The 25,263-nt window shown below is 43.7% G+C and overlaps 1 protein-coding gene and 2 long non-coding RNA genes across 4 annotated transcripts; 2 read left to right on the forward strand and 1 right to left on the reverse strand.

Moving 5' to 3' along the window:
- Nucleotides 1–1,011: 1,011 nt before the first annotated feature.
- On the forward strand, nucleotides 1,012–5,104 carry LOC150068038 (uncharacterized). 2 transcript variants are annotated; one of them, XR_016536444.1, is made up of 3 exons: nucleotides 1,012–1,098; nucleotides 1,351–1,413; nucleotides 4,980–5,104. It is a non-coding gene; the product is annotated as an uncharacterized LOC150068038 (long non-coding RNA). The 2 variants fall into 2 exon arrangements; XR_016536443.1 differs by lacking the exon at nucleotides 4,980–5,104 and adding an exon at nucleotides 3,925–4,826.
- A 691-nt stretch (nucleotides 5,105–5,795) lies between these two features.
- Nucleotides 5,796–20,283, forward strand: LOC150068039 (uncharacterized). The gene is made up of 5 exons (XM_090336631.1): nucleotides 5,796–5,882; nucleotides 9,373–9,529; nucleotides 14,980–15,067; nucleotides 16,241–16,323; nucleotides 16,871–20,283. Exons 3-5 carry the CDS (start codon nucleotides 15,046–15,048, stop codon nucleotides 19,163–19,165), a joined length of 2,400 nt encoding a protein of 799 aa, XP_090192757.1. The 5' UTR covers nucleotides 5,796–5,882; nucleotides 9,373–9,529; nucleotides 14,980–15,045; the 3' UTR covers nucleotides 19,166–20,283.
- LOC150068040 (uncharacterized) lies at nucleotides 20,277–25,236 on the reverse strand. The gene is made up of 2 exons (XR_016536440.1): nucleotides 25,141–25,236; nucleotides 20,277–23,309 (listed from the first exon to the last, which is right to left on the reverse strand). It is a non-coding gene; the product is annotated as an uncharacterized LOC150068040 (long non-coding RNA).
- Nucleotides 25,237–25,263: the final 27 nt, after the last annotated feature.

Consider the following 25,263-nt stretch of genomic DNA (forward strand, 5'->3'; position numbering starts at 1 on the left):
GTAGCTAGGAGTACTGGAATCTACTGGGGCCTAGAGAACTTTAAGCAAAGTTGAAATCAGACACAAACTCCTGTAGCTTCTTAATAATATATTTGTACATCAAAGCAAAAAAAAAAAGTATCTTGATAGTTGTGTAAAACACTTGATATCATATGAACAGTTCTTGATAAATGTGCTATTATTAAACCTGAAAAGGTTTAGTAACATGAATACTAGAAAAAAGTACCCCAAAAGGAAAGGAACAAAAAACATGAGCGTAAAAGAGGTGGTTTATAAAAATAAAAACTAGCCAGGGCGCGGTGGCTCACACCTGTAATCCCAGCTGCTCAGGAGGCTGAGATCTAAGGATCAAGGTTCAAAGCCAGCCTGGACACTAAAAGACTGTGGAACTCTTATCTCCCATTAACCACTAGAAAACTGGAAGTGGGGCTGTGGCCCAGGGGTGGGGCGGGAGCCCTGAGCTGAAGAGCTCAGGGACAGCGCCCAGGCCCAGAGTTCAAGCCCCAGAACCGACAAAACCTATCAGAGTATTGAGAAATGAAAGGAGCGAGCGTCAGGGTCCGGGAAGGAAGACGTGGGCCGGCAGGAGGCTTCCGGGGGCTCCAGGAAGCAGGGAGACAACACTGTGACTGAGTGTAGACGATAGACCATAAATCAACATCCATGACAGCCGCACGGAAAATCTCACAGCCCGAAGGGGCTGCGGAGGACGCAGGTGGAGGCGCTTTGGTTGGCATCCTGGGGGTGACCCCCCCCTCTTGCCTTTCCCTTCTTGGGTCCGTGCGCTGGGTCTGGGCTCCTCGCTCTCAGCTCACCCTGCAGGGAGCCGGGGCGCCGCGGGCAGCCCGCTCCCCTTCAGCGTCCCGTGGCGCACCCGCCCTCTCCCCGCACCAACCTCCCGCGCCGGCCCAGACGCGCTGCCCCAGAAGCCGGTGGCCGCCCGCCTCCAGCCTGCGGACGGGCGGAAGTGACGTCACCGACGCTTCCGTCTCCCCCTGCACCCCCTCTCCCGGCTCATCTGAAGTCTTTTCTTTCGCGGTGTTTATCCAGTCTGGGGCAGCTTCGGTGAGAACCTTGTGATTAAGATGGACACGGAAGGTGTGTGTGAGATCCCGGGATTCACTCAGCGAACGAGGGTTCTCAGGCTCGCCACGTTAGGCCTCCCCCCCCCCCCCATCCGTCATCCGGGTCCTTTCCGCTCCGGCGTCCTCCTCCGCCTCGGTTCCCAGCGAGGAGCCAGGGTTGGGCCGCGCCGCCGCGCGCTGTGCGCATGCGCGGAGGGCTCTGGCCGCGCGTCCCTCCTCCCGAAACCCGGTCTAAAGTAACCTTTTGTTAATTGTTTTCCTGAAGGGACGGAATACCCGCGGTGAGAGGTCGGTGCAGACGGACTCCGGGTCCTCCTGCCGCGTTCCGGTGAGCTCCGGGTTAGTGTGGTTTCTAAGGCGGTTTTCTTGGTTATTGTGTCTTGCTTCCCTAGGATTTGAACTTGGGGCCCAGCAGCCCTGCCCCTTGAGCCACGCCCCCAGGCCTTCTTTTTGGCTTTAGTCTCGGGCTGTTGGTTTTCTTTTTTGGTGGAGGGGGGGCTGGCCTCGCTTCTCCATCCTCCTGCTGGCATCCCCAGGGGTGAGCCACCTGGTCTCTCTTAAAGGGGGCTTGTCCATCCTCTGTAGCCATGTTTCATTGGACAGCTTGGCATTGTTGTTCCAAGACGTGTATTTACTTTTACAAACAAAAAGTTCAGGCACTCGGTGTGGATATTTCTCCGCGTGAATGCCAAAAGTCTTTCCATCAAGTAAATGAACATCGCTCATCTCTTCATCTGAAGCCTAGAGGCTGTGACAGAAGCCAGTGGCTCACACCTGTGACCCTAATTACTCAGTAGGCTGAGACCGAGGGTCACAGTTCAAAGCCATCCTGGGCTGAAGAGTTTGTGAGACTTTTCTAAAGAATCACCAAAAAGCTGAAAGTGAAGCTGTGGCTCAAATGGTAGAGCACCGACCTTGGGTAGGAAAAAGCTCAGGGATAACGGACAGCCCAGGCCCTGAGTTCAAGGACAAGTGCTTTTGTACTGGCACAAAAGTAAAATGGATGGAATTAGGGATCATCATATTATGTGAAAGAAGGCAACTGGGAAAGATAAATATCACATTTCTTCTCATGCAGACTCTGTCACTTGAGCCATGCCTCCAACCTCTAAAACTTTTTTAATTAAAAGAAATTTCCTTTATGAATACATCCATTTGAAGGTGATCCACTGTGATAATTCTATACATGCATATAGTGTGCTTTGGACTTCACTCCCTACACTTTGAACATGTTGTTCCCCTTCTTTTCACCCCCTTTTTCAATGGTGAGTCCTAAAACCTTTTTACTTCTTCTTTTTTGGTTGGTCATGGGGCTTGAACTCAGGGCCTGGGCTGCCTCTGAGGTCTTTTGCAAGGCGAGTGCTCTAACTGCTTTGAGCCACAGCAGCACCACTTCTGGTTTTCCGGTGGTTAATTGGAGAAAAGAGTCTCATGGACTTTCTCGTCTGGGCTGGCTTCTAACTGATTCTCAGATCTCAAGTCTCCTGAGTAGCTAGGATTACAGACATGAGACAGTGGCACCTGGCTTATTCACTTATTTTTTAATTTAATTAAAAGATGTGTAGGGCTGGGAGTTTGGCCTAGTGGTAAGAGTGCTTGCCTAGCATGCAGGAAGACCTGGGTTCAATTCCTTAGTACCAAATGCATAGAAAAAGCGAGAAGTGGTGCTGTGGCTCAAGTGGTAGAGCACTATCCTTGAGAAAGCTCAAGGACAGTTCTCAGGCCAAGTTCAAGCCCTAGGATTGGGGGAAAAAAAACAAAACAAAACCCAAAAAGATGTGTAGCTGTCCAAAGGGCTTTCAGTTTAACATGTCAGTTTATAAGTGTAGTGCATCTTTATCATTCCTTCCATCCTTCTCCCCCATCTCTCCCAACTCCATCTCCTGGTTTCATTTTCACACATATGCATTGCATATTAACACTATATTTACTCACTCTTCCTCTCTCCATTTCTCTGCCCTTCTCTCTCTGAGCTCTCATTCACCCCTAAAAAAAGTTGCAGCTTTTTTAAAAAAAAATGTTATTGTTGGGGTAATGTACAGAGGGGTTACAGTTACTTTCATCAGGTAGTAGGTGCATTGCTTCTTGCACATTGATACCCCTTCTCATGTTTTTGTCACCTTTCCTCTCCCCAACCCTGTTTCAGCTTCTTGGTATTCATTTTGTTCAAAGAAATTGCACCATTATAATCCTCCCCTTGGTATACTATACTTTAGCCAATTTCTTTGTGTACATATGCATTTGACCTAGTATATGTTTTCATATATATGTTTGTAATTTAGATATAACTTTAACATATCAGAGAAAACGTGTCCTTTGTCTCTCTGATTTTCCTCTGGTCCACACATTTCCCTGCAAATGACACAATATTATTTATTTATTTTTTTGTGGGTCATGGTGCCTGAACTCGGCCTGGGCACTGTCCCTGAGCAATTCAGCTCAAGTCTATCACCTTACCCTTGAGCCAAGCCCTACTTCCCATTTTCTAGAGCTTAATTGGAGATAAGAGTCTCAGGTCCTTTTGTGTCTGGTTGGGCTTTGAACCTCCATTCTCAGATCTCAGCCTCCTGAGTAGCTAAGATTACAGGTGTGAGCCACCACACCCAGAAAATCTCCAAATTATTTTGATTTGTATTTCCCTCATGGCCAGAGAAGCCTAGTTTTTTTTTTTTTTTTTTGCTTTTCCATGTGTTTATTGGCCAGTTTACTTCTTTGGAGATGTCTGTTTCCATCCATCCATTGCCCATTTATTAATTGGGCTATTGATTCTTTGGATGGCTGTTGTCAGAGTACCACTAGCAAAGATCTTCTCTCATCCTGTGCTTTCTTTTTCCAATAGGAACTTCCCTTTTCTGTGCAGAAACTTAACTTGATTTAATCAGGCAAAAGAAAGAAAGAAAGAGAGAAAAAAAGAGCAATACTGGAGGTGTCAGCATTCCAGATTTCAAACTTTACCACAGACCCATAGTAACACAAACAAATTGATATTAGTACAAAAACAGACTAAAAGACCCTAAAATAAACCTATATGCTCACAGCCATCTGACTTTTGACAAGTGAGCCAAACATATGTTAGAAAAGAATATAGCCTCTTCAACAAATGGTGGGGGAAAACTGTACATCCATACACAGAAGACTGAAACTGGATCCCTGTCTCTTATCCTGTGTTAATATCTATTTGAAATGGACCAAAGACCTCAGTGTTAGACCTGAAACCTTGGCAGGAATATTGGAAGGAGTTGGAGAAACATTAGAACCTATTGGCTTGTGAAGGTGTGGATCAGTTGGTAGAATACTAATTAATGAGTGAAATTATCAGGCTCTGAGTTTGAGTCCTGGTCTTGGACTAAAAATGAAAGAATAGGACTTATTGGTAGAGACAGAAATTCTGGGGGCTGAGCAAATAGGAGAGAGATTAGACAAATGGGATCGCATCAGACTAACATCTTTTTAAAAGTGGGATTCAAGGTTTCAAAAGTGGGCTCTGGTGTCTCACACCTGCAAACATCAGCTATTCAGGAGAAACAGGAGAAAGATCTGAGGATCAGGTTTGGAAGCCAGCCCAGCCAGGAATGTCTGGGAGATTGTGTGTGTGTGTGTGTGTGTGTGTGTGTGTGTGTGAATGTGAGTGAGTCCTGGGCTTGAGCTCAGGGCCTGAGCACTGTCCTTGGACTTTCTCAAGGCTAGACCTCTACCACTTGAGCCTCAGCAATACTTCTGGCTTTTTTCTATGTATGTGGTACCGAGGAATCGAACTCGGGTCTTTGTGCATGCTAGGCAAGCACTTGAACCACTAGGCCAAACTCCCGGTCCCTGGGAGATGAATCACCAAAAAACCAGAAGTGAAAACTGAAATGATAGAGCTTGAGCACAGAGCTAAGGGGTCTTTCCCAGGCTCCGACTTCAAGTCCTGGGACTGGCACAGGCAACCAACAAACAAAAAAGTGGGCTGTTTGGCTGGAGGATGCAATGTCACAGACGGTCCGTTTTCATATGGGAGTGAGGTGGTGATCGGTGCAACTGCTTGGGTAAGTAGTAGAAATCTCTCTGTCTTCCCCCCTCCTCTCCCCCGCTCCCTCGCTCTCCTTTCTCCCTCCCACCTGGGCCTTGTTCCTTTTTTTTTTTTTTGGCTGAAGACTGGCACTCCACCCACCCCTTGATACACAGACCCATTTCTGGCTTTTGGTGGTTAATGGAGGTAGAGTCTCACCCTGGACTTGACTGCCCAATCTGACTCCAACTCCGATTCCCAGCTCCCTGCCCCGCCCCCGACTGTGGACTCAGCTCTGCGCTCCGGCCCGTCCCCCCCCAACCCTGGGCGGGGCCTGGCCGCCCCCTGGCGGGCGGAAGCCGCTTTCTCCCCGAGGAGTGGTCCAGCCAGTTTGAGGCCCCGCCCCTTTTGCCCACGCGGTCTCCGGCTCGGGAGCGGAAGTGACCTCATCGGCTCTTCCGGCGCGGGCTGGGGACCGCCGGGTTCCTCTCCTCCCCACTGGTCATCCGGCTGGCCGCGGTGAGGTGGGGTCAGGGCCTTGGCCTGCGGCCGGAGGGGGAGGGGAAGAGGCCGCGCTGGGTCCGAGCCGCGCAGCCGCGTCCCGGGCGACACCCGGCGCCGCCTCCGCGTCCTCCCGGCGCCGCCGCGGCCCTCGCCGCCGCCCCACCCCCCGCCGCCCCGCCGGCCCCGTCCGCCCCGTCCGGTCCAGGACCCCGTCGATGTCGGCGGCGGCGCCCCCGGCAAACTTTCTGAAAGTTGTTCGGGAAGGACCGGCCCGCGGGGCCCGGAGGTCGGGGCGCGTCCAGGTGAGCGCCGCGCGGCCGCGCTTTCCCCGCTCAGCCTTCATTTTGAGCGCGGCGTGTCTGAGGAGAAAGGAAGGAAGGTGACTTAAATAAGTAAGATGGGAGACAGCAGCGCGGAGCCTGCCAGTCGTGGCGCCAACCCTCGGACTCGCCAGCCGCGCGGCACCCCCGGGCCCCTGTGCCAGGGGGAGAGAACCTGACCGGGGATTGTCATGTTTTCCCATGCTTTTTTTTTTTTCCTTCCCTTCTCTCTTCAGAAAAATAAAATACACTTTTGGTGAACTAGTTGAAAGGAAGTACTTTGATTGCAGGGATGCAAGTTGAGCTTTTAAGTACTTTGTGGTAGCCAAAACTTGAAAATTACTCACACTTGTAAGCAATGTGTCCCCATCAACATCCCCTCACCCCCATTGCTCTTCCTTATCCCATTCCCTTTTTTTTTTCCTTTTTTGTGCCAGTCCTGGGGCTTAAGTTCAGGACGTGGTCCCTTTGTTTTTAGGCTCCAGGCTGGGCCACAGCTGGACCACTTGAGCCACAGCTCCACTTGCTGCTTTTTGCTGGTTTATTGGAGATAAGAGTCTCAGACTTTACTGCCCCGGCTGGCATAGAACTGTGGTCCTCAGATCTTTTGTGTGTGTGTGTGTGTGTGTGTGTGTGTGTGTGTCCTGTGTGTCATGTAAACTTGGGTGCCTCGATGACTGATTAAGGCATAGTGACAAAATTCAGGTCAGATGTTCTTTTAGATGTTGAAAACTAATGGAAGAAGCTGACAGGTAGCTAAGGAAATGAATGTCATTACAAATGTATGAAGGCTTGGAAGGAAGAGGGCAGTGTGGTTTTCTGTCTCTGAGTGTAAGTGATTACATCATGATGAATCCAAGACCTAAAATAGAAGACAAAGGGGGGCTAGGGATGCAGCTCAGGGGTAGAGCACTTCGTCCATTCCCAGTGCCACAGGAAGAACAAAAGCTCAATAAAAAGGTAGACAAGTGAGTTATGCAGAAAGGGGAGGAAGTAGGTGGTGAAAGCTGTGAACTGGTGTTTCTGTAGAGATAGGAAAGTATCAGGTTACTTCTAAGTTTAATATTATAATCCTTTTCTATGTGAAAAAAGTTTTCTAGAGGTTTATTGGGGATAAGAGTCTCAGGTCCTTTTGTGTGGGCTGGCTTTGACCTTGATTCTCAGATCTCAGACTCCTGAGTAGCTAAGATTACAGGAGTGAGCCACTGTGCCCAGTTAATCTTTCTTTATACCTGATTGAAAGGAAATAAAGACCCTCATATTTTGTTCAATAACTGTATCTGACATATATTTTATTCATTGACCAGGAGATGTATTGTCCTAGGTGCTGGATGAATTGCAGTGAGCACAGCGAAGGCGCCAGTCTCACACTGCACATGCTGTAGTAGGAAGTGACAGATTATGAGCTGAATGTGTAATATATGTTAGCTGGTGAGTGTCTGGCATGTAGTGTCAGGAAGGAGGAGGTGTTTGGTGTGAGGTGGGCAGGAAAGGCTTACAGGGATGTGTGAACGGGGTTCTGAAGGAGGAAGATGGAGTGAGCCATTCAGATATCTGGGGGACAAGTGGTCCAGGTTCAAAGAAATGTAAAGTTCCTGAGGTGGCTGCTCTATTGGCAGTTACCAAATGTGTCAAGAGGACAGGCTGAGACTGGGCTGGCATTGTACAGCAGGAATTGGGGCTCCTAGTTTACAGTAAAGGCTCTGGATTTGACTCACATGTGGTCTGAACATGGGAGAGTGCTCAGTGTCTGATCCATTCAAAAGTCTCTCTTCTGCTGACAAGATAAGGACCAGTGAGGAGGCTGGCCCTGTAGTTTTGAGGACCAAGGTAGTATGGAGATGGAGGGCAATGTAGGATGCTAGATGGATTTTTTTTTTTTACAGTGTTATACCGGGGTTTGAACTCAGGGCCTAGACAGTGTTAGCTTTTTTGCTTAATTCTAGTGTTCTACCATGTGAGCTACACTTGCTCCTTCTGGCTTATTTTGAGGGGTTAAGTGGAGATAAGAGTTTCACAGATTTTCCTCCCCAGGCTGGCTTCAAAGCAGGATTCTCAGATCCCAGCCTCATGAGTAGCTAGGAGTACAGGTGTGATGTACTGAGGGATTTCCTGGTGAGGTAGAATAGGCTAGAAAAGAAAAAGTGAGCACTGTATAGGTAGGAGGGTCGTACACTAAGCCAGCTGGGGTAAGGGGGGTAGTGAAAGACCCTACCCGAAAAAAACTAAAGCCAAAAAAAAAAAAAAAAAAAAAGACCAGGGATGTGGCAGGGTGGTAAAGTATATGCAAAGCAAGTATGAGGCTCTGAGTTCAAAACCCAGTATCAAAAGAGTACAGGTTAGGTATTGTTTCTTCATAATGTAGGTTTTCACTTACTTTAGAATTTGATAAAATTCATGAATACTATTCTGGGATTCATAGTTATGACTGAGAATCTTGCTAAATTTAAACATTATTCTCCCTGTTGTCTTTAAAAATCATCTAATATAGCATGCTTTGTATTGGTAATATTTGAGGTTCTAAAATAGTCCCATTATATGCCTTTGTATAGTAAGTAGTGAATTAAGTTTTGCTCTTTTCATTCATAATTGGCTTTTTTTCTTCTTTATGTGCTAAGTATGGGGCTTGAACTTGGGCCTACGCACTGATCCTGAGCTATTGTGTTCAAGGCTAGAGCTCTACCACTTGACTACTTCTAGCTTTTGGTGGTTAGTTGGAGATAAAAGTCCCATGGACTTTACTTCCTGGACTAGCTTTGAACCACAATCCTCAGATCTCAGGATTCTAAGTAGCTGGGATTACAAGTGTGGTCCACCAGCACCTGACTATAATTGACTTCGTATATGGAGCTCCGTGGACCTAATTCTAATAGTTAATACATATACTCAAAGTAAATTAGCATAGGGTCTTCAAGGATTAAGCCTTATAAAGTGGATAGCCTGTCACCATAATCTGTTTTTTAATCTGAATCCAAATAAATGTCTCATAATGAATAGATTAAAAACCATAGTGCTTCTTTTATTCCATCCATGATGGCCTATATAATCAACACTCAATATTACTAAAATCATTGATTACAGTCTAGGACTGTAACTTCATGATAGGGTCTTTGTGTAGCATTTGCCAAGGCCCTAGATTGAATCCCTGGCACTGGTTAATATACTAAATAAAAATTACTGATTTTCTGTTCGATCAGTTTATGCTAAAAATGCTACTCTTGTCGGGTGTGCTCGTGTGCGCGCACACACACACGCACACACGGGTACAGGCGCGTATGCACAGGCATGCGCATATGCTATTCTTCGTTCTATGTTATTTAACCTGTGTTTTCTTTTTTTTATTGTAATTAATAAAAGGGTTACATTGTATTCGCCAGATAGAAAGTGCTACCTACCCCTTCTCATGTTTTTGTCCCCATATCCCTTCCCCCACCCCCTCCCCTCTAACCTGTGTTTTCATTTCCTATTTCAGCAGCTTCCCAGCCCAGTGTACCTGTACCACAGAAAGGACTTCACCTATTCCAGGGTGGTAAAGTACGTGCATAGCACGTACTTCCAGGGTACCACAGTGCTACAATAACAGTTTGCCAACAGTATCTTACTGAATCCAACCTTGTCCAGAGCTGCAGGTAGGGTAGTACATCGGTAATGGTATCCTCCAGAATGACATTCATGATTATATTTACTAATGACATAAACCCAATGTCTTTTAGTTCTTTTGGGTTCTAACAATGTCTTTTTTTTTGTACTTGGGGTTGAATTCATGGTCACATCCCCAGCCTTCTGTTCGGATTTCTTGGGAGCATATACTTCATTTACGAATAAAACTCAGCAGGGCTCACACTGGGGCTCTCAGAAATTCCTTCATTATATTTAAGCAAGTGGCACATTCTTATATTCCTAGTGCTTAGAGTGGTGTGAGGATTGTGAGTTTGTGGCTAGCCTGCGCTACCTAGCGAGATCTTGTGTCTTTACTGTAAAAGTGTTGGTAACCTTGTTTCATGCTTCCTGGACTTTGAGACCTTTGGTGGCCATAGGGATTCCGCTGGAGGAAATTACCCCTCATAGCCATGTGCCATATGTTTGGAAACAGCAATGGCTGGACTGAAAAAAGTGGGGAAAGGAAGTGGCTCATACCTACTGGGCTCTGCTGAAATGAGTGTCATAGACCCTGAGCCTTCGCCCTACCCAGCTGCCTCTGCCAGTGTGAGGGGAGGACAGACTTTTTTTTTGGCCTATTGCAAGTTTGAACCTGGGACCTCATGCTTGCCAAACAGGTAGGTACTCTACCACTTGAGCCTTGCCTCATGTATCCCTTTTCACTTTAGTTGTTTCTGGGTAGGGTCTCCAGTTCTTGCCCAGACAGGCGTGGACCATGATCCATCTATTTACACTTCCCTCGTAGCTGGGAAAAGAGTTGCCTCCCACCAGGAGATAGGAGAGGCTCTCCATAACTCTGCATGGGCTGGCCTCAGAGTGCCATCCTCTTGGTTAACCATGATCTTTCTTGGGATATTCTTTTGTTAGTTTGTGTTTTTGGAAGTACTGGAGTTGAAGGGGATTTCCTTTTTGATTTTGTTGGTCATGGGGCTTAAACTCAGGGCCTGGGTCCTGTCCTTGAAGTTTTTTTGCTCAAGGCTAGCACTCAGCCACGTTGAGCCATACTCCTACTTCTGGTTTTCTGGGGTTAACTGAAGATAAGAGCCTCATGGACTGTCCTGCTCTGGTTGACTTTGAACTGTGATCCTCAGATCTCAGCTTCCTGAGTAGCTAGCATTGCAGGTATGAGCCTCTTTTACCTGGTGGGGATTTCCTTTTTAAAAAACTGTGTTCTGGGGTCGGGAGTTTGGCCTAGTGGTAGAGTGCTTGCCTAGCATGCATGAAGACCCAGGTTAGATTCCTCAGTACCACATACATAGGAAAAAAAACAAAAACAAAAACCAGAAGTGGTGCTGAGGCTCAAGTGGTAGAGCTCTAGTCTTGAGAAAGTCCAAGGACAGTGCTCAGGCCATGAACTCACGACCAGGACTGGCAAAAAAAAAAGCCCCCCCAAAACAAAAAAAACAAAGTGTGTTCTACTGTATTACTCTGTTTTCTTTTCTTTTTTTTTTTTTTGCCAGTCCTTGTGAGCTATATCTGAAGGAATTAGGGAATGTAATTCTATTATATTCCAGGTAATTATTGGTAGGTAAAAACCTGTTAATGCCATTTTGAAGGTGTTTTTTTTCTTTTCATGGTTTCTTGTTTTTGTTTTGTGATATTTTCTCTAGTGATATTTTTTCCTGTGTATGTCCATTAGATTTTGCTTTTTGGTTCTGCAGCTTATATAAAACCATTTGAGGGGCCAAGAGTTTGGCCTAATGGTAGAGTGCTTGCCTAGCATGCATGAAGACCCGGGTTCGATTCCTCTGTACCGCATACATAGAAAAGAGCCAGAAGTGGTGCTGAGGCTCAAAGAGGTAGAGCTCTAGCCTTGAGAAAGTCCAAGGACAGTGCTCAGGCCCTGAGCTCAAGCCCAGGACTGGCAAAAAAAAAAGAAAAAAAAAAGAAAAAAGAAAAAAACAAAAACCATTTGGTGGGGGTTGGGAGTATGACCTAGTAGTAGAGTGCTTGCTAGCATGTATGATACAAAAACAATAAAACCCACAACAACAACAAAACAGAAAAGAAAAAGCTTAGAAACAGTGCCCAGGCCTTGAGTTAGCTAGCTCCTTGGCCAAAACAAAAACAAAAGGAGAAAAAAAATACTTAAGTTTTGCTTGTATAAGTTTTGGTGTGTGTGTGTGTGTGTGTGTGCCACCACTGAGGCTTGAACTCTGGGCTTTGTGCTCTCATTTGGCTGTTTTGCTGTTTTTCTCACTGATCCACTTGATCCATACTTTCAAACTGGCCTTTTGTTGTTTAATTGGAGATAAATTATTATGAACTTTTCTGCCTGGGCTGACTTCAAACCCTAATTCTCCAGTCCACTTTACAAATGGACTAGAAGTTGGGCGCAGTGGCTCATATCTATAATCTCAATTACTTGGGAGGCTGAGATGGAGGGGACTGCAGATTGACCAGACTCCCTTTCAACCAATAGGTGGAAACAGGGGTACATGTCTGTGATCCCAGCCCAGCTATACAGTCCTAAGCCAGACCAGGTAACCCGAACCCGAACCTGAACCCAAACCCAAATCTTAATCCGAACCCCAAGCTGGTCTTATAAATATGAGCCACTAACACCTGGCAAAATATGCCTTTTCTTACATTTTTTTGTCTTTGGTTTTTACAATTTTATGTCTTTATATTGTCTTATCTCCTAACCATTGTAGTTTTTAGTATTTTTTAATAGTGTGGCTTTTTAAATCTTCACAGGAAGACTACAGGTGGCTAGTATACCAACATTAAAGTATTAGAGTATTTGGAGTTTAATCTTGTACTTTTATACTTTCTTTTTCTAATCTTTTTTGATACTGGGGATTGAATGCAGGATGTTGCACTTGAAAGTGCTTTGTTACTGAACTACATCTCAGCCCTCTTATGTTTTTATGTTAGTAAGTAGCATTCATGGAACTATTGAAAAGTGATGAACTTTTTGTGCTTTATTTTTCTTGGAAAGTCTTTATGTGTCATTTACTTTGGAACACAGCTTTGCTTACTACTATACTATTTTTGAAGGAGCAGATACTAAGATTTATTTATTTATAGAAACCCCCCTCCCCCTGCCCAGCCACACACACACACTTCCCTCAGTACTTACTTTTGTTGTTGGTGGTGGTGGTGGTCGTGGGGCTTAAACTCTGGGCCAAGGCGCTGTCCCTGAGTTCTTCAGCTTAAGGCTAGTGCTCTACTACTTGAGCTACAGTGCCACTTCCATTTTTCTGATAGTTAATTGGAGATAAGAATCATATAGACTTTCATGCCTGGGGTGGCCTTGAACTGTGATCTTCAGATCTTATTGAGTAGCTAGGATTACAGGTGTGAGCCACTAGCACTTGGCTGGTACTTGGTATATATTTTCCCACTCTGTCTTGGCCTACAAGTTCCCAGGTGATAGTTCTGCTAATGGCTGTTTTTGGAAGTCCTTCATGTGATTTGCTCTCCCTCCTCCATTTATGCTACTTGCATCATGTACTTATGTGCTTTTGATTTTTTTTTTTAATTTTGTTTTTGTTGGTTGTAGGACTTGAAATCAGGGCCTGAACTCTGTCCCTAAGCACTTTGGTCAAGGTTAACACTGCCAGTTTGAACCACAGAGCCATTTCTGCTTTTCTGATGGTTATCTGGGGGTAAGAGTCTCATGGACGTTTCCTGCTCAGACTGGTTTTAAACCACACTCTCAGCCTCCTGAGTAGCTAGTATAACAGGTATGAACCACCAGTGCCTGGTTGTGCTTTTGATTTTTGATTGTTTGGTTATGAGAATGTCTTATAGCTTGTTCCCATTAGTTTTACTGGAGAATCTTGAGTGGAATAGTATTTTTTCCATATTTGAGACTTTTTCTGTTGTTCTTTGATTCTGGAGTTCAAACCCAGGGTATTGGGCATGCTAGGAAAGTACCACTTTATTTTTTTGTGGGTCATGGGGCTTGAACTTGGCCTGGGTACTGTTCCTGAGCTCTCAGTTCAAGGCTACCATCCTACCCTTGAGACAAGATCCACTTCCCATTTTCTAGAAGTTAATTGGAGATAAGAGTCTCAAGTCCTTTTGTGCCTAGACTGGCTTTGAACCGCAATCCTCAGATCTCAGCCTCCTGAGTAGCTAAAGATTATAGGTGTGAGCCATCGTGCCCTGCTCTCTTTTGATGTTCTTTATTGCATTTTTATTTATATGTAAGTTAAAGGTTCAAAGGAGGAATATATAGATACTTCTAAGTAGAACTGACTGGGAAAAGACATTGTATAGGAATGTACTTTACTATAGGGAACTAGAGCTCCCAGTCTAGCTGTGTTTACATGTAAGAGATGCCAAAAGCTGTTATGATAGGCGAACCATAGTGAATGAATGTGTAAAGAGAGATGGCCTAGAAAAATTGAATCCTGGAATAGAGTTTGGGAGCCTTTAGAATCCTATGCAGGCGTCGATGTTACATCCTCATTTTCCAGTGACCATTGGTCAGGAAGCCACTTGGCTCAAGGTAACATGTATGTGATGATTTAGGACTTGGTTACCTTGGAGGATGTGGTTGTGGACTTTACACAGGAAGAGTGGACTCTGCTACACCCAACTCAGAGATCTATTCAGAGAGATGATGCTGGAGAACTATCAGCAACTGGTAGGACTGCCATCATTCCTTGTAGTAGCCTCTTATGGAGCTGAAACATATCCCATATTAGTTTCCAGGATTGGGAAAGCCAACTCTGAATGCAATGGGAAAGAACAGAGATAATGTCCTTCCCCTAAAATGTTTAATATATTGTTGATGATTGTGATAGCATTACTATCACTCTTAGGAATGTGCAGTTTGAGATTGCACTTTGAACATGGTGAACCACCTGTCTTGTAACAATTCTTCCAGCTGAATGTGTTTTATCTAAGATTGGTAACTACTGGAGTAAGTTCCTTCAAGAAAGATGATGTTTACCTTCATTATATCCAATTTGAGGAAAAGTCTTAAATGATGTATGTGCATGTTTAAGCCTGAATGTGTTCTAGGGGATCAGAAATACCCAGAAAATGAATGCTTGTATTTTACACTATTTAAAAATAATTTTAGACTCATGCTTGTTACCCTAACTTCTCAGGATCAGGAAGTTGTGGTTTTAGGCTAGCCCAGGAGGAAAGTTAGAAAAGAGCTCATCTTAACAAGGAAAGCTGGGCATGGTAGCAATCCTTTCAGGTGTGTAGTCTCAGTAACAGGGAAGGCATAATAAGTAAGGTGATTGTGGTCCAGGGAAGTTCTGGCAAAAATAAAGACCTGATCTGAAAAGCAAATAGATCTAGGGGCATGGCTCAAGTGGTACAGTGGTTGCCTGAAAACTCAGTCCCCAGTACCACTGCCCCTAACTCCACAATTTCATTAGAAATGCAGTTCCTCTTGCATGAGAATACTTGTCATCCTATATGAGCCTTTTCCATTGATGTTCTTTTCCTGTAGATAGGAGATCAGATCTTCAAGCCCAGGCTAATATCTTGGTCATAGGAAGAAGTAAAGTTAGCAACAATGGAGCAAGGTGTTCTTCATGGTAAGTGTGAACAACATTTAAATTTCTTTTTTATTTTTATTTTCAAAACTATATTTGTGGCACATTAAAAAAAAAATCCCACCTCCTGGAAATGAGCTGAAAAAGGCTTCTTACAAGACAGTATGTTGTAAATGAACTTTACAGCTTGTGGGGAGGGGAGTAGATTGGGGGGTGGAGAAAATGAGGGAGTAACACTGTTCAAAAAAATGCACTCATTTCTTTACTTATGTAATTGTAGCCCCTGTGTACATCACCTTTACAATAAATGAATTTAAAAAAGGTAGAGCACCTGCCTTGCAAACATGAAGAAAATAAAAGCAAATTCCACTTTCCTTTTCCCTATTCCCACTTCTTCCCAAACTTCTCCAAATAAGAGAAAAAGGCAAAGAAAAAAAAAGCCCAAATAAGTAGTATATTTCTCCAGGGGAAGCAGAATGTATTTTAGAGCTGTTGGGAGCAGAACTGGAGTTCTTTCAGCTATAGAAAACTTCAAAGAAAGACTCAAGACATATACAGAAACACCTTTAAAGGAAATAAAAGAGATCAGATAATCTGGAAGGTTGTAGAGCCAGAAAAGGGCTGAAAGCCAGAAAAGGGCTGAATGGTAGACCTGGCAAGACAGGGGTATAGATGGAAGGTAACAAGAAGAACAGTTTGGTATCCCTTCAGAGCCCTGGATTAAACACAGGCCCTCCTACCACTCATGCCTACCTGTCCTCTCACAGCCCCTGAGAGGGCAAAGGAGCCTAAAACAACTTGTGTAGTTGAGATATATCCATAGTGACATATCTCTCACTTCCTAGAGTGTGTCCCTCACTAGCAGTTAGCTGGTTAAAAATTCCAGGTTGTGAATTCTCTGAAGTGGGAAGTCTTTTTAAAGCTTACCTTGAATTTGAAGGCCAAGGTCTTTGGACTGCATATTGTGGGCTGTCTTCAACTTCCCATCTTCTAGTGATCCCTCTAGGCTACCTTCCCTGTGATCTCAGCAGTGCCCTGTTCTTCTCTGCTTGGAGTTTATGGTTCTGTTTGTGCAGCTGTTTCCTGTGTTGTTTCTCTGATTCTCATTTTTTTTATCATTGCATTTCATTTGATAAATCAACATTATCATTTTTAACTCATAGAAGATCCCATGGTTGTACAAACCTTTATAAATGTTTGTATATTTCACTACAGAATGGGAAATGCGCCTTAAAACCAAAGGGACAGCAGTTGAACAGGATATATTTTGGTCAGATGCATCAAATGGGATCCAACTGGTAAGATTCACAAGGACTATTGTCTCCCCTCCCCTCCCCTCCCCTCCCCTCTCCTTTCTTCCCTTTCCTTCCCCTCCCCTCCCTTCCCTAATTTTTCCCTCTTTTCCTCCCTCCCTCTCACTGAAACTCAAGAAATCCCAATTCCACTCAGCTTACTCACTTATAGCTGTCACTACCTCTTAAGTCATGCCTCCAGTTCCAGCTTTTTGCTGGTTAGTTGGAGATTAAGAGTCTTGTGGATTTGTCTGCCCACACTGACTTTGGGGTATGATCCTCAGATCTCAGTCCTCTGAACATGTCTGTAGGCATGAGCCACATATACCCAAGCCATAAGGGATATTTTTTTAGTTTTCAAGTTCACAGAAGGTTTGAAATTTCCTGATAAAAATCAGCATCAATGAGAGCTACAAGAAAGACATACTCATGATTCACAAGGGAGAGATACTCCAACCTAGTGTGAGGCTTGGTGCTTCAGAGTTCCCATAAGTATACATTCCTCCATGAGTTTAGAAAGTTCTTTAATCTTGATTTATCCTTCTACCAACAGGCAGACAGCAACAATGGAGAGGAACTCTATGACTCCAAGGAAATCACAAAAGTCTTTATTGGACACTCAGACCTGCAGACACACATGAGTGCGCCAAATATGGAGAACACTTCTGAGTGTCATCAGTATGGAAAAGACTTCCTTCCGCTGGTCCAGGAAAGCCCCAGTGAAGAGAAATTTTCTCTATTGATTCAGCGGGAAGAAGCGTTCACCTTGGCTCCAAACCTTGATTACCAGAAAGCATGCACAGGAGACAAGTCCTTTGAATGCAGTGATTGGGGGAAAGCCTTTGTTAATCAACCACACCTTCAGGCCCAGGACACAGCTCACAATGGAGAAAAGTTCTATGAATGGGAGCATATGAGTGGGAAAACTTTTACTCAGTCCACTAGCTGTTCTGCCCTCGTTCAGTCACACACTGTAAAGGAACCCTATGAATGTGGAGATTTCTTTACGTATCCTTTGTACCTGAATAATCATATGGGAACTCACACTTGGCAGAAGCCCTACGAATGTAAGGAGTGTGGGAAAGCCTTCACTATGCACTCTGCCCTTAACGCTCATTTACGGAGTCATAATAGGAAGTCTTATGACTGTAAGGAATGTGGGAAAGTGTTCACTAAATCCTCGGGTCTTATTGAACACATGAGAAGCCACACAGGAGAGAAACCCTTCGAATGTGACCAGTGTGGGAAGGCCTTTGCCTCCTCCTCTTACCTGATAGCACATTTGAGGACTCACACTGGAGAGAGGCCCTTTGAGTGTACCATGTGTGAGAAAACATTCACACGCTCCTCATACCTTCGCATTCATATGCGAACTCACACGGGAGAGAAGCCCTATCAGTGTAAGGAGTGCGGGAGAACCTTTGCTGTGCGCTCATGCCTTAACATACACTCACGCACACATACTGGGGAGAAACCCTATAAATGTAAAGAGTGTGGCAGAGCCTTCACTAGCTTTCGGCAACTCACTGAACACATGAAAACTCACACTGGCGAGAAGCCCTTTGAATGTCATGTATGTGCAAAATGCTTTAGAAATTCCTCATGCCTTAAAAAGCACTTCCGAATACACACTGGAGTAAAACCCTATAAATGCAATTACTGTGGCAAAGCCTTTTCCGGGCATACTGGCTTTACTACACATATACTGACTCACACTGGGGAGAAGCCCTATCAGTGCAAAGAGTGTGGGAAGGCCTTCACCACGTCCTCACATCTGATTGGGCATCTGAGAAGTCACACAGGAGAGAAGCCTTTTGACTGTCACCAGTGTGGGAAGGCCTTTGCCTCTTCCTCCTATCTTACTGTGCACTTGAGGACTCACACTGGAGAGAAACCCTTTGAGTGCACAGTGTGTGGGAAAGCATTCTCACGTTCCTCCTACGTCCGTAGGCACATGAGAACTCACACTGGAGAGAAACCCTACGAGTGTAAGGACTGTGGCAAAGCCTTCAGCGAGCGCTCAGGCCTCACTAAACACCTGAGAACACACACTGGGGAGAAGCCCTATCAGTGTCAGCAGTGCGAGAAAGCATTCATTAGCTTTTCGCAGCGCACCGAACACATGAAAACACATACTGGTGAGAAGCCCTTTGAATGTCAAGTATGTGCAAAGACCTTTAGGAATTCCGCATGCCTTAAGACTCATTTTCGAATTCACACTGGAATAAAACCGTACAAGTGTAAGGACTGTGGCAAATCCTTTACTGGGCGGACCAGTTTTACTACGCACGCCCTGGCGCATACGGGGAAGAAGCCATATGATTGTAAAGAATGTGGCAAAGCCTTCAGTACTTCCTCTTATCTGATCCAACATCTCCGAAGCCACACGGGAGAGAAACCCTTTGAATGTAAGCACTGTGGGAAGACATTTGTCTCTTCCTCATCCCTTCATCTCCACTTAAGGACTCACTCTGGAGAGAAGCCCTTTGAGTGTTCAGTGTGTGAGAAAGCTTTTACTTGTTCCTCCTACCTTCGCAGGCATGTGCGCACACACACTGGAGAGAAACCCTATATGTGTAAGGAGTGTGGGAAATCTTTTACCGAGTGTTCAGGCCTCTCTAAACATGTAAGAACTCACACTGGGAGGAAGCCTTACGAATGTAATGAATGCGGAAAAGCCTTCACTGCCTCCACCCACTTAAATACCCATTTAAAAATCCATGCCAGACATAAACTCTCTAAATGGAAGGAATGTGGGAAGGCCTTCGCTAGCTCCTCTGATCTTAATGAACACAAGTCATCCATGAAAAAGAACACTTTGAATGTCAGGAATGAGGAAAGTCTGTAACGTGCTTGGTTGGGAGTCATCACATTTGAATGTGATAAGGTATACAAGCATTTGGTTGTCTTGGTTCACTTTGAAGACATGAGAGACCTGACTCTTGACTATGCTTTATGAATATAAGGAACATGGGAGAGCTGTCAGAATCTCCCCCCACTCCAGCATGGATGGAAGGAACTCAGCTTTGAAGCTCTGTGATATACAGAACATGTGGGAGTGAAATCCTATGGATGTAAGATAACACATCTGAAAGTTGTAGTTGTTCAACTGGCTGATCTCACAGTGACTTCACAAGAGTTAGAAAGCCTTTTTTCACATATTCCTCTTTGAGTCGATGTGATGCACACTGAAGAGACACTGCGCAAGTGGAGTTTGGGCAGTGCTTCCATGTGTCCCTAAGTCTTATGTGCTGACAGACTTGGGTTTCTAGGTGGTTCTATAGATGAATTTTAGTGTGTTGGATATTTTATATATTTCATTATGAGTATGTGTTCTTAACTTTGGTTATAGTTTCCACTACCGCTTTAATTTCTTCCTTGTTTTTAAGCATCTCTACTGAGATGTCATTGTATTAGGTGCACAATCTGATGTGTATTATACGTAAACGTTGTGAAACGATAAACCCACTCAAGCTAGTTAGCATACCCATCTCCTTACATGCCTACCACCTTCCCTACCAGATAGATTTGTGTGTGTGTGGAGGGTGGGGGTGGGGCAGATATGATCGCTGTGGCTCCAATCCAGGGCCTTTGTTAGGCAGGCATTTAACCACAAAACTCTACCCCAGTTCCCATACTTTCATATGTTATGCCAGAAAAGTACTTTCTTAGTCCCGTATATATATAGCACATTGTTACTATTGATAGCATAATGTCTAGTACTTATGCATCCTGTAGTAAAAGTTTGTACCTTTTATCTCTCCCTCCCTTTTCCTCCCAACTCCAGCTTCTTGTAGTCATTGTTCCATCCATTTCTGTGAGTTTCACACTTTTAGGTGTGGTTTTAGAGTTTTTGGTTTTCAGTTTTGTTTTGTATTTTTGAGGTCGATACTGAGGTCCTGATCCTCCTGTCTCCTCCTTGGTGCTGGGATTACAGGAATGTGCCACCACGCTGAAACTTTTAGTTTTTTTTTTTTTTTTTTAATCTGCCTATTTCAGTTAAAATTAACACAGTGTCCTACTGGATCCCTGATGTTATTACAAATGGCAGAGTTTCTTTTTCCTAAGACAATATATACATACCACACTTTGTCCATTCCTGTGTTGAGGGCCATAGGTGTTTCCAAACCTTGGCTCCTTAGAGTTACTGGTGCTGAGACATGCATGGTGGCATGTGCCTGTAATCCCATCTACTCTGGAGGGCGAGGTGGGAGCGTGGATTGCTTGTGGGCCACGTGGTGAGCTCCCACCACACGAGAAGTATTTCTGTAATGACCATGGGCATTGTTCTTGGGCAGGATCTTATTTATTTCTTTACATATTAGAGATCAGTTTGTTGGTAGCTCCCCTCACCAAGTCCCTTGGTGTCAGTTCTGGGGCTTGAACTTGGGCCTGGGCACTGTCCCTCAGCCTTTTTGTTCAAGGCTAGTGCTCTTCGAGTCACAGCTCCACTTCTGGCTTTTTTTTTTGGCTAGTACTCAGGGCCTGAGCATTGTCCTTGGGTTTTTCCTCAAGGTTAGTACTCTACCACTTAAGCCACTTCTGGCTTTTTCTATGTATGTGGTAGTGAGGAATGGAACCTGGGTCTTCCTGAATGCTAGGCAAGCACTCAACCACTAGTCCAAACTCCTGGCTCTCCTTCTGGCTTTTTGATGATTGGAGGTAAGAGTTTCATGGGATTTCCTGCCTAGGCTGGCTTCGAGCCGCAATCCTTAGATTTTAGCCTTCTGAGTAGCTAGGATTACTGGTGTGAGACATCAAGGCTTGACTGTAGCTTTACTCTTAATACAAAGAGCCTTCATACCCCTTTTCTACAATGACTATGCCCACTGTTACTTGCACCAGCAATATACTGAGTTTTTTATTTTTAAAGAATCATTTTGATCAACATGAATTACTGTTGACTTAAAACATTTGTTACAGCCACTTTAATGTGTTGAGGTGATACCTCATTGTTATTTGTATATCCCTGGTGACCACTGACTCAACACCTTCTTACACTTGTATAACCATCTGTGTGTCCTTGTTAAATACCCTGGTCTTTTGCCTATTTTTAAGTTGGATTATTTGGGACTTTTGCTATTGAGTTATATGTGTTTCTTACATATTTTGGGTATTAATCTACCTATTACCAGAGACATGGTTTACAAATATTGTCCCATTCCACTCTTTGCCTCATCATTCATTTGTTTCCTTTGCATCACAAAGGATGTAGTCTACCTTTTTCAGTTTTTTTTTTGCCTGCAGTTTGGGTGGGAACTTTTAAAAAATTGCCAGGAAATGTTTTCTTTCAGGAGTTTGTTTTTAGGAAGGGAATGGGGTCTTTATAGCCTGAAGTTTGAGTCTTTAACCTATTTAGTGTAGACTCTTAGACATATCCAGTTTTCACTGTTTCATTTATATGAGACTGTAGTGTTTCCATTTCTGTATTGGTGCTTTAGTTGGAATTTACTTGACTGTATATGCATGCTTTTATTTCTGTTATATTCCATTGTTCTTATTTTTATGCCAGTTCAGTAGTTTTTTGTTTTGTTTTTTTGGATGGGTTACTGAGTATTGAGCCTAGGACCTCACATATGTAAAGTATTGTTTGGATTATTGTAGTTTTATTATAATATGATTTGAAATCAGGCACTACAATGCCTCAAGTTTTCTTCTTACTCAGTTCCTTTGGCTTTTCAGTCTTACTTGGTGCTATATAAATTAAAAAAAATTTAAAATAGTCTTATGAAAATATGACATTGAAATATTGGAAGAGATGACATTTTAAATCTGTAGATTCCTTTGGGGAATGTGGATATCTCAGTATTCTTTCAGTCTATAAGCATGGGTATGGTTTTCATTTATTTGTGTCTAAGTTCTTTCATTATTGTTTTATAGTTTTTACTGTGCTGGTTTCATTTCATTCTTCCCTAAATATTATTACATTGTTTTTGCTATTTATTGGAAATAGAATTCTTCCATAATTTCCATAATCAGAAGCATAGAAATTTTTTTTTTTTTTTTTTATGTGTGTGGTGGTCTTGGAGGCTGAACTCCAGGTTCCCTAATACGAAGCCACATCTCTAGCCCCCATGATTGATTTATGTTTGACTTGAGCCCTTTAGCTTTTGTGAATTTGTATTAGTTCAAGTAGTTATCTCATATATGACTGTTTTCTATGTCTATGAAGACCGATTTGGATGCCTGTCTCCTGTACAGTTGTGTGGTTTGGACTTTCAGCGTTAGGTGTGGCAACTGTGGGCTTTTTTATTTTATTTTATTTTTTGCCTTGTTCTTAATCTTACAGGAAATGCTGAGCTTGTCACCATTTGTGATGATAGTTTTGGGTTTGTCATATGATTTAATTAGTTGAGGTGCCTTTTAGAATACCATATTTGTTAAGAATTGTCATAGGAAGCTGTTCTATATTGTAAAATAATTTTTCTACATTTTCTTGCATTGGTAATGTGATTTTTTTTCTCCCTTTCTTTTGTTAGTGTGACATATCACTTTTGTGTAGTTCAACCAACTTTCCATCTATCAGGGATAAATCTCACTTGATCATAGTGTGTGGTTCTTAACACTTAAATGAGAATGAACTAAGTTTGGCCATCAAAAGACTACATCAAGAAATGAGATATATTTACCTTTATGCTGGCTTCACCTAAAGGAAACAAGTTGACTGACAGTGGAAGGATATAAAAGAATCTTTGCAGATGGAAATCAAAAGGAGGCATGGAAAAAGCTCAGGCCACAGCTTACCATGGTTCTAAATTCCATCGCAGAAAAGCAACAAACACTAATTTTATGGAAACAGTGCAGTTCTGTAATAATTGACAAGTTTTATTTTACTGAGATCATCTCATTTTTTCCCCTTTTTCTTTGAATGGATCACCCTTTTCTCATTGAGCTTTCTTCTCCATGTCTATGTTCTTTGTCACCAAGTATTCAGTTTTGAACAGTAAATGTTATGTAGCTGGCTGGACACGGTGGAAAAATCATTATAGATTCTAAATAGAGAGTTAATGAGAATGCATTTACTTCTGTTGGGGTAATATTCTGGAGAAATAATTTCAAAAACTTAGCAGTATATATTAAAGCTGCCATTTGTGTGGTCTATGACTCTGATAATCCTACATTTTTATGTATCAAGATCAAAATCAGTTTCTTATCCTTTATTCATTTCCTTTTTCTGTCTTCCTATTTTATTTTATTTTTATTTTTTTGCCAGTCGTGGGGCTTAAACTCAGGGCCTGAGCACTGACCTTGAACTTTCTCTCAAGGCTAGAGCTCTACCACTTGAGCCTGCAGCACTACTTCGTGCATACTAGGTAAGCACTCTACCACTAGGCCAAACTCATGGCCCCTTATTTTTATTTTTTAAATGCTGAACCTGGGGCTTGAACTCGGGCTATTACTTGAACTGTTCTGAGTTTTTTTGTTCAGGGCTAGTGCTCTACCATTTGAGCCAAAGCTCCACTTCTGGCTTTTTGGTTGTTAATTATAGATCAGTGTCTTAACAGAGTTTCCTGCCTGGGCTGGCTTTGAACTGCCATCTTCAGACTCGGCCTCCTGAGTGGGATTATAGGCATGGGCCACCAGGCGGCTGCTTTTATTTACTGTTTTTCCTTTCCCCTACCTTTTCTCTTGCCATGTTTTTTTCCCTTTTGACAATGTCTTGCTGTGTAACTCAAACGGGCCTTGGAATCACATTACTCCTGCCTCAGACCTCAGGGTACTGAGATTTCAGTTGTGTGCCACCATACGTGGCTCACACCACTACTGCCCTAATCCCAAATTGAGAACAAAATGTGAATCAACAGAAGAATGGGTAAATAAATCAAAGGTAGATGAAAGAAATGAACTTCACTGGCAAATTTTTTTTTTTGTTGTCATTCAACTTACATGCTCCCAGCCCTCTAATTTTGAGTGAAAAGGCCAGAGAAAAAGAAACTGCCTGTTTTAACTCAAAGATTCCAGTTTCATTAGGGAATATGTGTATTTTTTCCCCTCCATACATTGACTGCTGTCTCAGTAAGCTTAGGTGCTTAGAAAGCATAGGTCTTGAAGATATTTGTGGTGAGAATTCCAGGTACAGCTTTTGGGTATTTTCTGCCCAGATTGTACCTATCTGCCATAGAGACTTGTTAGATTTACTAGTCAATTTTTCATTGCTGTAACCAAGTACCCGAGGCTAGATGGCTTTAATAAAGTGTGTAGCTTACTGCCTTGGCAGCTGGAAATATAAGCTGTCATACCCCCTTTTCTTTAGCCTTTTGAGAGGCCCTCCCACCCCCCTTGACTGGATCTCGTCTCAACGTGACAGAAAAGCAGAAAGGGAAATGTGTGTGTGTGCTAGGTAGTGGGCATGTTTTAAAACATCCTATCAATGTATACCTTCAATTAAAAAAAAAAATTCAGGCTGCCAGTGACTCATGGGTATAATTCTAGGTACTCAGGAGAGAGATCTGACCATCTCAGCTTTGACTCCAGACGTGGCAAACCAATCCAGGAGACTGATCTCCAATTAAACAGCAAAAAGGCTAGAACTAGAGGCATGGCTGAAGGAGAAGAGCACCAGCCAGGGGTGAAAAACCCTACTGAGAGCACAAGGCCTTGGCATCCAAGCCCCATTATTGGCACAAAAAGAGAAAATGTTTTTGCCCGAACCCAGGTCCTTGCACATGCTAGGCAAGTTCTCTCTATGCCAAGCTCACAGCCCCTGGCAGCGTCGGATGGGCTCAGACCGCTTCCATCTGCCTTCAGCACCCGAGCCATTCGTCCTCTGCCTTAGGAACTGTCTGTGTACACATCTTGGCCCAGAAACTCTTAAATGCTCACCGCTGTAGGTCCAAAGTCCCATTAGAAGTAGAGGCAAACCGTCCGCATCGTGATTATACGGGTGGGGGTCTGAAACCAGCGCCGGCGCCGGACCAGCCAGGCTTCTACAAGCCTGGTCCTCCG

Source organism: Megascapheus bottae, chromosome 1 (assembly GCF_031878675.1).
Source record: "Megascapheus bottae isolate mThoBot1 chromosome 1, mThoBot2.hap1, whole genome shotgun sequence".
In the NCBI taxonomy this organism is placed as follows: domain Eukaryota; kingdom Metazoa; phylum Chordata; class Mammalia; order Rodentia; family Geomyidae; genus Megascapheus; species Megascapheus bottae.